General features: G+C 41.6%; 1 protein-coding gene across 4 annotated transcripts; it reads right to left on the bottom strand.

Annotated features, from left to right (window-relative positions):
• Nucleotides 1–64: 64 nt before the first annotated feature.
• Nucleotides 65–11472, bottom strand: LOC309643019 (glutathione S-transferase omega-1). Of its 4 annotated transcripts, none has more exons than XM_082425378.1 (6): nt 11344–11472; nt 11038–11146; nt 7807–8029; nt 5041–5139; nt 1089–1195; nt 65–295 (listed from the first exon to the last, which is right to left on the bottom strand). In XM_082425378.1, exons 1-6 carry the CDS (start codon nt 11375–11377, stop codon nt 142–144), a joined length of 726 nt encoding a protein of 241 aa, XP_082281504.1. In that variant the 5' UTR covers nt 11378–11472; the 3' UTR covers nt 65–141. The 4 variants fall into 4 exon arrangements, with proteins under 4 accessions (XP_082281504.1, XP_082281503.1, XP_082281505.1 ...); XM_082425377.1 differs by having other exon boundaries at nt 11248–11450; XM_082425379.1 differs by having other exon boundaries at nt 11038–11097; nt 11344–11443.
• Between the last annotated feature and the right edge of the window lie 37 nt (nt 11473–11509).

The following is an 11509-nucleotide window of genomic DNA, read 5'->3' on the forward strand; positions in this document are numbered from 1 at the left end:
GCCCACAGTAAGGCCATAGTGTCAAATCAGAGAAGGTGATCCAGTGAGACATGAGAGCACTTGGTAAAATAAAAGCATGTTATTATTCATATTAGTGAAGGAAAATATCAGATATATTTTCATTGTTGACTCCTGTCCCCTTCAGAGCCCATAGTCACAGGCCTCGAGGTTGTTCTGCAAGTAGAGATCTAAGAAACCTCGAAAGGCCTTTGGATCAATGAAGAGGGATGATACTGCAGGATCTTTCATCATGGCTTCCATCCAGAGCTTAAGATTTGGAGTGTGGTCTACATATCTGTGGGAGATGGAAAGAATGAAGGTGTGAGCAAGGCTAAGTACGAAGGTACTGCAAATTCTCCTATATATCATTATTACCACTCTGCAGTTTCATATTGTTTTCCTCTAACTTTTTAAAATAGTTCTTTAAAAATACTTATTTAAGATGCATGTAATCATTGAATATGAGATTTGGAAGATATTGTAGAGGTCCTTGTTTTGTGAAGAGGAATCTAAGACTAGAGTGAAGTGACTTGCTCAGTTAGCATGAGAACTTGTCCAAACGGAGGCTGATAGTTTTTTAAAATGAGAACATGAAAGACAACCAAGAATGTTATATATTTGTTATTCTATGGTCAGATTGTGACTAAAAGTAACCCTGAATAGCTCTAAGCTCTAAGAAGTGGCAGTAAGCCAAGGTTGCTACCAAACTTCGAAACACAGAGTTTGGAAAATAGTGTGGGACTCTTGATGGTAAATGGGAGTTAGCATTGGTCATACAATCCTTCCTGAAATCCTTATGAAAATGCACATCCTTATGGATTTTTAACCAGGAGGGAAGGAGTAAATTATTTTGAAAACATTTTACTACATGTCACAGAACTCCCCACCCCTACCGGCCCCAAGGATGAAAAATGGTGAGTGTAGGTATAGGACATGCCCTGGAAAGTCCCAGTCTCCTCCTGTCTGCTTGCTCCCATTCATGCCAGTTGAATGAGATATGTTAATTTTTGTTCATAAAAAAAGGTTAGTATATACTATTTTCAGTTATCATTATCCTAAATTAAGTACAAAATATTCAAATATCTTACTCATTTAACTCCAGGGCTATCAGCCATTCAAACCAGGGCCAGATGAGGTAATCAATCATAGAAAGAGAGCTGCCACCAAAGAAGGTTGTCTTCTTATTAGTCAGAACCTGAACATTAAACAGCATAAGAGTACTTCTTATTTGTGCATCTGGTAAGATTCATCAAAAGAAATGATGAAGGCAAGAGTTAAGTTAAGCAAGTGAGAGCAGCAGGTTTTACCCTGACATATTCAAGTTGGCTTTTTGTCTCATTAGTTTAAGCTTTAGAATCTCTTGGTTTGGGATGAAGCAAAACGGTCAATAAAATAAACTGGAAAATGGAGAAAAATAAAACAAGCTACAGAGTACATGATCTTTGTAATAGATATATCCAACAAAGGACTGGTATTCAGAATATAGAAAGAACTCCTGGGAATCAAAAAGAAAAAAAGCAGAAAACCCATCATAAAACTGGGCAAGACTTGGACTTCACAAAAGAGGAGGTCTAAATGGCCAATAACCATTTGAAAAGGTGCTCAACTACATTAGTCATCAGGGAAATGCAAATTAGAACCAAAATGTCATACCACTTCACATCCATCAGAATGGCTAAAATGAACAAGACAAACTTAGTAAGGGTGTGGATCTACTGCTGATAGGAATGTATCAATAATTTGGTACAACCATGTTTTAACAGTATCTACTGAAGCTTCATGCATGAGTTCATGCATACGGTATAACCCAGTAATTATATTTCTTGGAAATGTGAACATATGTTCACCAAAATATAGGTATAAGAATGTTCATTGCAGCACTATTTGTTACATCCCCAAAGTGGAAATGTTTACTGTCTGTCAGGACTAAAATGGATAAATTGTACAGTAGTCATACATTGGAACACTATACAAAGAATAGGAATGAACTACACACAATATAGATGAACCTCAGAAACTTGATATTGTATGAAAGAAGCCAGACCCCAAAGAGTGCATATTATATGATTCCATTTGTATAAAGTACAAAAACCATCCAAAACTAATATTCTGTTTCTAGATATGGATGCTAGTATCATGGCTGTGTTCACTTTGTAAAAATTCACCAAGCTGTACTCTTATGCTTTGGGTAAATCTCTGCATATAATACTTCAATAAAAAATTTACTTGGGCTTCCCTGGTGGCGCAGTGGTTGAGAGTCTGCCTGCCAATGCAGGGGACACGGGTTCGAGCCCTGGTCTGGGAAGATCCCACATGCCACGGAGCGGCTAGGCCCGTGAGCCACAGCTACTGAGCCTGTGCGTCTGGAGCCTGTGTTCCGCAACAGCAGAGGCCGCGACAGTGAGAGGCCTGCGCACCACGATGAAGAGTGGCCCCCACTCGCCGCAACTGGAGAAAGCCCTCACACAGAAACGAAGACCCAACACAGCCAAAAATAAATAAATAAATAAATAAATTTAAAAAAAAATTTACTTAAAATATATTGGAAATAACTAGATTAACTGTTAAACAGATGCCAAATAAAATTCTTTGAAAACCAAACACAAATACTATGATTCTGAAATTTAAGAAGGTGAATTGGTATTATGGTTTTGCACACAGAAGAACTGAGACTATCATCTGGCTAATCAACACCAAACCATTTTATAAAACATCCATAGTTTTTCTCAGGGCCCTTATAACATTCTGCATTGAAGATAGATCATTTATATCTACCTGAGTATTTGTCTTTGGTCTACCACCAAACTAATCATCTGAGCAGTATGGGCCGCATCTCACCTTCTACCTCCCATGCTGTCCAGCAGAGTGCCTTGCAATTATTAGGCACTCAGAATTGTACAATGAATCACTATTGTTTGGGGCTGTCCTTAAACTGTAGTGCCTGGTAATATTATGCATAAATAAAATAAGCATGATAGTTTCACTCAGAAGGAAATGCCCTCTCAGCAGCCTGAAACATGGAAATGGTACCACTCACTGTAAAGTGTGAGTCCTTAACCTGGAGTTCTGTGAACTCAGATGGGAAGAAAATTATATGTCCCCCAACTAACCCCAAATTTAGCAGGTAGTATGTGGATGTTATACTGCTCCAGGGGCTGATACCTTCAACCTCCACCTTGTTCAAGAGTCAACTGTAGTTGTACATAGAGATTATTTGAAATCAGGAAACATGATTATCTTCATGTCCCTATATGTGAAAACTGATTCCCTGGCGGTCCAGTGGTTAAGACTCTGCCTTCCAGTGCAGGAGGCATGGGTTCGATCCCTGCTCAGGGAACTTAAGATCCCCCATGGCATGTGGTGTGGCCAAAAATAAAAAACAAACAAACAAAAAAACCTGATTCAAGAAAGAATATAAAAATCCTGAAAATCAATTAACATTAAGAAAACTGAACTATACTATTAAACTCCACCCCCATAAAAGACACCGGACTCAAATGTTTTAAAGAAATAGCCAAACCCTATCAAATGGTTTCAGACCTTAGAAATCCAGAGAAAGTAAGCCAACGCATTTTATGAGGTTACAGTAGCCTTGATATAAAAACCAAATAAAGATATGATAAGAACAAAATCTCCTTTACGAACAAATATGCAAAAATCATTTAAATATCAACTAATTCTAAAGTATATATGAAAATCCACTGAAAACAAGTAGGTTTACACAGTAATACTGGCATGGTTCAACACCAGAAAAATCTGTCAGTGCCACCATATATATTCACCAGATTAAAGGGAAAAAGTTCAATGAACATTTCAGTAGATGTAATAGATGCAAACAAAACACTAAAAATCCAACACTCATTCATGACTTTTTTTTAAATTAGAAAACTAGTAATAGAACTTTCTTAATGAAAAAAAAAAGGTTTCTGAAAAAATCTCCAGCAAAGTTCATACTTAATGATAACAGGTTAGGATGCATTCCCATACGAGACAGGACTGTATCTTCTCTCAGTAAAAACCTAAGGTTGAGTGTGAATGGAGGATGATGATTCCATATACAGGTCCAAATGGCAGCTCTCCCGCAAAGCAGGTAAAAACACATCTGGGCTTCCCCAAACGTCTATCTGACTAATGGCAAACTCTTGTGGGAAATGTTTATTATATAATAAACATTTTTATATAATTTTATTTAAGTTTTTATACAAATAATTTTATTTCTTTTTATATAAGTTTATATAAGTTTATTATATAATACTAACTGGGAAAAAGAACACAATGGCTTATACTCTGATTATAGTTATGTTAACTTTTTAATATATGTTCAAGGACTGGGCTTCCCTGGTGGTGCAGTGGTTAAGAATCCGCCTGCCAGACTTCCCTGGTGGCGCAGTGGTTAAGAATCTGCCTGCCAATGCAGGGGACACGGGTTCAAGCCCTGGTCCGGGAAGATCCCACATGTCGCGGAGCAACTAAGTCCGTGCTCCACAACTACTGAGCCTGCGCTCTAGAGCCCGCGAGCCACAACTACTGAGCCCGCGTGCCTAGAGCCCGTGCTCCGCAACAAGAGAAACCACCGCAGTGAGAAGCCCGCACACCTCAATGAAGAGTAGCCCCCGCTTGCCGCAACTAGAGAAAGCCCGCGCACAGCAGCAAAGACCCAACTCAGCCAAAAATAAATAAATAAATAAATTTATATATATTAAAAAATATATATGTTCAAGGACTGAAAACAAGCATGGAAAAATGACAACAGGTGAAAAACTGGAAATGTGGGTGAAATTTTTCCGTGATATTTTCATGTCAGTGTGATAAAATGTTTTAAAAGCAAGCCCATGACAAACCATTTTTAGGTGTTTTGGTTTGTATCTTAAACACAACAGCTTACAGCTGCTATCTGTTGTAAACTAAAATTTCCTATTTGGTATTATTGCTAATTACCTTAAAGTGATTTTGGAAATGGGAGTATGAAGAAAAGAGTAGAAGGTGAGAGCAGATACAATGTATCACTTCAATAAAAATCAAGGAGAAGGGATTAATTACCTCCTCTAGCTTGCTGAATTCTTTATGCAATTCTTCTTTCACGCCAGAGCAGTCTTCCTTATTTTGCCTTCTAAGAAAGCTTAATAACAAAGGTGGTACCTAGACAGAGAGTAATTTCTTAGTTTATCAGTGTGAGGCGAACTATACCAGCCCCCTCATATAAAAGCACCATAGAACCCTTATAGTCCCAGTGTCAGGATGTTCTAGAAACTTCAAAAGTACACCAATTCCTTTGCTCACAGAGGTCGGGTACTGATCTTAAAAACAGTTTTGTGGCTTAGATGCTGTACTGGTCAGGATTTTATAAGTTGCAAATAAGAGAAGCCGATTGGTGAGCTTGGGTCAAAAATGTCCTAAAAGGACACTGAGTGGCTCATAGAATTGTTGAGAGGCTGAACAAACAGGTCTGGAACATTTCAAAATCATGCTGGGAACTGACCTGATGGGAAGCACCCACTGCCACCAGTGAACCGAGCACTAGATGCAACAGTCTGTGCCGCTGCCAGAAGTTGGACTCTGAGGTAACCAATGCCACTCTGGAATTCAACCTGGCAACCACCCCAGCTCCTGAAAGCCAGGAGCTCTGCCACCCTCCCCAGTAGAACCAGCACCCCACACCAAGCCCATTTCCCCACATGGCTCATTTCTGAATTGAACTCTACCATGTGTGTGTCTGAGAGGAAGAGCCTAGGTCCAGGCCTTGGCCCCAGCTGCAGAGGGAGCTGGGAAGGGGATTTTCCTGATTTCTATCTTGGGGAGGGCATGAGAAGACAGTTCAAAGTGGTTGATGACCTGAAGACTTGACAGGTGTCCTGTCAGATGCTTTCATGCTTGTGGTGGAGGTGTCTGTGTTTTAATGCTTGGTCTTTGGTATTGTCTCACTGCAAGAGACAAAAGTCCACTCGTCCAGTGGAAGTAAACAGGCACTTGTAAAAATACAGGAGAACGTCCTGAAAGCCCATCCACCCCAGGGTACAGCTTGCCGTCATTGGAACTGAAGGTGTGCAGGCAGCCCTTCCTTCCACATTTCCATCTGGGCCTGCCTGGTCTTTCATCTCTGCTTCTCCTTAAATGTCTGCTCCTTGTTATTTTCCAAATGTCAGATCCCTTTGCAATGCTCTTAATTTCTGATTCCTTAAAAATTCTTTTTTTGTGTGACTTTGATTTGTCGCCTCCAATGATATATACATACACCTCTAAAACCTCAACACATTTATTGTCTTTGTCTCTGTGTCTCATTTCCAGGTTCCCAGGAGAAGGTGATTTGGCTGTGGGTGCAGATGGGGGCATTTCTGGTTTGCTGAACTGGGGCCAGGAGGGTGGTGTCATAATAGTACTTAAGGCCACCTCTTCCCTGAGTGTGAGGAGGGAAGTAATGGTGGGCATCTCCAGCTGTTAGCTCATTTTCTTTCTGGACAGTACAATGAATCTCGTTACTACTTTTAAAAATTCTCCAACATCTTTCTTGTAAATGCCATATCCCCTGTCCATCATCTTTGATGGCAGCCATCTCTAGTATTCTTTCACTCTCGTTCTGCTAAGCCAGACGACTCCCTCTTCCTTCCCCATTGACTTCCCTTTGCAATGTCTCCTTTAAGAAAATGTTCTCCCTACAAGTTTCACCTTCTGGATATTTCTCTAACCATTTCTTTCCCTAGAGACAAGATGTTTCTTATTATGCTGAGATATATCCTGACAAAAGTAACAGAATTATAGAGATATAACCTGACCATGCTATTCGCATTGTCTACTGTTGGTCATTTCTTTGTTAATACTAATTGTTTGAACTCACCTAAATGTTTGATTTAACATTGATGCTAATTAAGACACAGGCAGTTCACCTATAGGAATGCCATTTACTCAGTCCACAAGGAGCTATTGCCAACACACAGAAGATGCTCACAACTAGACAATGTGGCTAGAACAACAAGAGCTAACATTGAGTATCCACCATCTGTTGGGACTCTAGGTGTTTTATATTAACTGATTTTTATCAATGGGATGGGATCAATTACTATACTCAGTTTACACATGAGCTGAGGCACAGAGGTAAAGTAATAAGCAACTAGCTCACCGTCACATAACTAGGAAGGACTGGTCGCAAGCCTAGGCAGTGGGCCAACAGTGATGGAAACACGGCCCTCACCCTCAAGGAGCTCACAGCCCGGGTACAAGACACAGGCAAGAAGGCGGCAGTCCCCACAGGGGAAAGTTAGCACACGTGGGCACACAGAGCTGGGCACTAACCCAGCCCGGACAAGCTTCTGGAAGACAAAGGTATCTGAGCAAAGGCAGTTGTCCCTTGGTTCCTTGAAGGATTGGTTCCAGGGCCCCCAGCAGATACCAAAATCCACTGATGCGCAAGTCCTTTGTAAAACAGCATAGTATAGTGGGCCCTCAGCATCCTCACGTTCTGCACATACAGGAGCGCAGACTGTACAGGAAAGAGGACTTGGAGACAACCAGGCAAAGTGAGAAGGGGGAAGAGTCTTCCAGCAAGAGTTGAGAAGAAGGTGGCAAGTTTGGGAAAAATAAAAACATTCAGCATGACAGGAATATAAAGTGTTAGGAGAAGAGTGGAGAGGCGTAACTTTGGGAAGTAAACAGGATCCGGACCATGAAAGGGCTCACAGGACATGTCCGAGCAGACAAGAGCATAATCCTGTTTGTCTTCCCCACCCAAATCACTGAACCATCAGTGACAGCAATGATTTAGCTTAAAAAACAAAGGTGTTATACAGGAGCTGAAATTTCTTGAACACACACCTTAGAAAACAACTCAAAGACCATCTTTTGGCAAGCTTTCTCATAGGGGTCATCTGGCAACAGCTTCTTTCCTGGATATGCTTCATCCAGGTACTCACAAGTGATGGCAGATTCGTAGATCACTTGACCCTGACTGTTTTCCAGAACTGGCACCAGGCCGAAGGGATTCTTCTTGAAGAACCACTCAGGCTTATTTTTTAGGTTGATGTTAATGACTTCATGCCTGAAAAACACATAGAGGACAATGAAGAGAGTAACATTTTTCTTGTACTCCTGAATAAAGCCTCATCGGTATCATCCACTTAGCTGGTCAGACCCGAAATTTCGGAGTCAGCTTGGCCTTGATTCCTTCCCCCTGCCACCTCTTCCTCAAATCAAATGGATCAGCAAGACCTGTCAGCGAGACCTTCAAATCACATTCTGGCTTCATCCACTTCTCAGCTTTAACACTGCCACCTCATCTAAGATGTCATCTGCCACCTGGACCTCTACAATAGTCCCACCAGCCCCTCTGCTTCCACTGTGACCTCCCTACAGTCCATTCTCCACACACAAAAGTAAATTGGATGAGGCCACCCTCCTGCTTACTTACAACCCCTCGATTGCTCCTCGTTGCAATGAGGATAAACTCTAAACCCCTTGATCTGGCCCCTGCTTACCTGTCACATCTGCTTCCTATGACTTCTCCTTTGGTCATTATGATCTGGCCACACTGGCTTTTTTTATATTTCTTGAATTACTTTCTTCATTGTACTGATGATATGTGACTGAAATTACTTTGCTTACTTAATTATGTTTGTTATGTCACCTCCCTAGAATGTAAGCTCCATGAAAGCAGGGATCTTGTGTGTCTTGGTTGTATTCATAAACCAACATGTAAATGAGCAAAGTTATAACTAGATTTAAATGCTATGAAGAAATATAAACATTTTCAGATAGGTACTCAGTACACATTTGTTGAATAAATAAGTGGAAATGCTTCAAGATTGTCAATTCGATACTCCATTTGGGACTAAGAGGTAATCTTAATTGTAAAAATATATGAGCCAACTAACTGAGTTTCTCCACACCCCGCCACTCCACTGTATGAGAATCAACATGATAAAATTCAATTCCTTTTGCTAATTTTAATAGAAAGTTCCTCATTTTTTTCAAGAATATTAGGGAATCCAAAAAATCCATCCACAAAATAAACTTTCAGATTAAATCTCCATGCACTGATACTTTTTAAAAATGTTACATGGGTAAATCACACTAAGTGTGAAAAACAGGTGAAGTCCAGGCTATATTAAGATTGTTTTTAGAACTAACTTGTATCTTGCCTAAGAGATTTTAGGGGAAATAAGAGAAAAGAAAGTTTCATATAATTGTTAAAGCCAGGTCCATATCATTGTCAAAGCTGGATGAGTGTTCAATAGAACAGATTAGCTACTCAAAAATAATATACCCAACACCTTTTGTTTCCTATTTCCTCATCCACCTCAGTAGCTAGCTATAACAGCATTATCTTGAGGATTTAAATATGCAATCCCTCCCCCCATGGAAACAAAGGAATAGCCAGATTGAACACTGGCATCTGTGTGTATGTATGAAAAGGTTCGTGTGCTGTCAGATTACTGGACACTTCAGATACAAGCCACTGCAAGAAAAATGATGTTCCCTGCTAAGGAATTATCAACATTTCTGAAATTTTATAGTATGAAAAGAAAAGGTAAATCCTGGGCTTTTGTAATAAAGTTCTCAGAACACACATGCATTTTGCTAACCTGGCATGGTGAGCCAACAAGGCAACATATCTGCTGCAACAAGTTGGAAGATGAACCTTTTAGAGAAAACCATGCTTTAGTAAATTCTATCATGTGGTAAAATCTAGTACCTCTCTAATCAAAGCCTTCTGGGACTCAAAACTGATCCATAAACATAGCAGACCTCTGTTGTTCGCACTGCCTGGCAGCTATTACACCCTTCACCTTCCATACACACACTTTTATGATAAAATCACTGCAATTTTCCTTTGGAAAACTGTCCCAGTAAGATAGGGTTGTTTTCAACCCAGAGTTCCAGAAGGGCACTAACCCAGGACTTTGTGGCCCCAGATCCAGCTGTGTCTTGCTCCTGGACTTTTCAATTGTATGACCACAAGATATGTATTTTTTCAATCCAACTGAATTGGATATCTCTTAAATGCAATAAAAGAATCCTGACTAATACAGTAAACATAACAAGAGTTGGATAAAATAATGTTTTGATAAATGTTACTAATTGTTGAATATTTTGCTATGTGTTCACAATCTGTTTTATCCAAAATAAGATGCAGATCTTACTGAAGTGATGACTAATCCAAAGATAATTAGTTTTTTTTCTTTAGACTATATGTTACTTTTTTTTTTCAGGGAAAAGAATTGCCTGCTTAATTCTCCCCCAAGAAGACTAAAATTAGTTTATAAATTCTAAGCACATACATGGAAAATTTCTTTGTAATGGGGGCTTTGTTTTAAACTTCCACACTACAGGTATCTAATGTCTGTTCAACAGATTCCAAAGGTCATTGGAAGGGAGGCGGTTCAATGGCTATTCAGCTCAGGGAAAAGCCAATGACTTGCATATTTCCTGTGGAAAACCCATATGTCAATCACCTTAATAGTTTCCGTGAGGCTTCCCAAAAGTCTGAATTTTTAGGCATAAACACTTTATTTCACTCAACCAACAATCTATAGGAATATTCACAGTACAGTTAACTCAGCACTCTGTCCAGCGGAGGGTCAAGGTCTGGACTCTTAAAGGGGGTAAATTACCGACTATTCAGGAAGGGACTATAGCCTCAGAATAACAGCAAACAATATAAACAGGACATGAAAGAAGTGGGGTGAAAGAGAAGGAAGTACAGCAGAAATCACGGGTCTGGCAGAGCTAAAAGAGCTGCCTGTGATTACCATTCGAGTGATCTCTGCATGCCACTAACTTTACTGGAGCCTCAGCTTTTCTGATCCATAAAATGGTTAATCTAAATGGGGTGTCCTAGACTGGTGGTGTCTGTGGCATTCCTCTCGCCCCCCGAGGATAGGGTTCATAACTTTCTATGTTCCCCCCCCCAACCCCGAAAAAAAGGCTGATGTAGTGTATTTTGTAGTAAAGGAAGCTGCGGGGACCCTATCGAAGATTTCCGCCTGCTCTTCCGGCAGCTGTTGGTTCCTGGCTGGCTCTGGGAGCGGCCCGCGCCTTGATCCTCACCCAATTCCCTTGGCCTTCAGGACCAGGAGCGTCCTCTTGGCGAACGGGCAGAACCTCATGCTGTAGACGCGAATCAGGCCCTCGGGGACCGGCCCCGGGGGCGCGCTTCCTTCGGGGAGAAGCGGAGGCGGTTACAGACCCGACAGCAGCGGGGACTCCCAGCCTCCCGCCGCCCCGCCGGGCCGGGCCAGTTTCCTGCGGGTGGAAGACCTCCTGCGTGGCTCCGTTCCGGAGCAGCCCGGCCCCCAGGCCCTGGCCCCGACACGCGTCTGAGGGTCGCCGCGGATCGCGGCGGGCAGGCCTCACCCTTCCCCAGGCTCCTGGCTGATCCTCCGGACATCTCGGTCGCAGCACAGGCCCAGCTCGCGCTGGGGCTTGCAGGCGATTCAGAAAGTCGGTCGCCCCGCCCTTCCTCCTTCCCTCCCTCCCTCCCTCCCCCTCTCCCTTCCTCCCCGTCTCTCCCAGTAGTGCC

This window comes from Balaenoptera physalus (genome assembly GCF_965194825.1).
Source record: "Balaenoptera physalus genome assembly, chromosome: 14".
Taxonomy (NCBI): domain Eukaryota; kingdom Metazoa; phylum Chordata; class Mammalia; order Artiodactyla; family Balaenopteridae; genus Balaenoptera; species Balaenoptera physalus.

Bases quoted from the DNA above. Each gene is read 5' to 3' on its own strand.
- LOC309643019 (XM_082425377.1), bottom strand. From the start codon at position 11,377: ATGTCCGGAGGATCAGCCAGGAGCCTGGGGAAGGGTGAGGCCTGCCCG. The intron at 8,030-11,037 runs GTGAGGATCAAG...TGTGTTTTTCAG, and splicing joins CTGAAGGCCAAGGGAATTGG to GCATGAAGTCATTAACATCA. The intron at 1,196-5,040 runs GTAATTAATCCC...TTTAATGTTCAG, and splicing joins AATTCAGCAAGCTAGAGGAG to GTTCTGACTAATAAGAAGAC.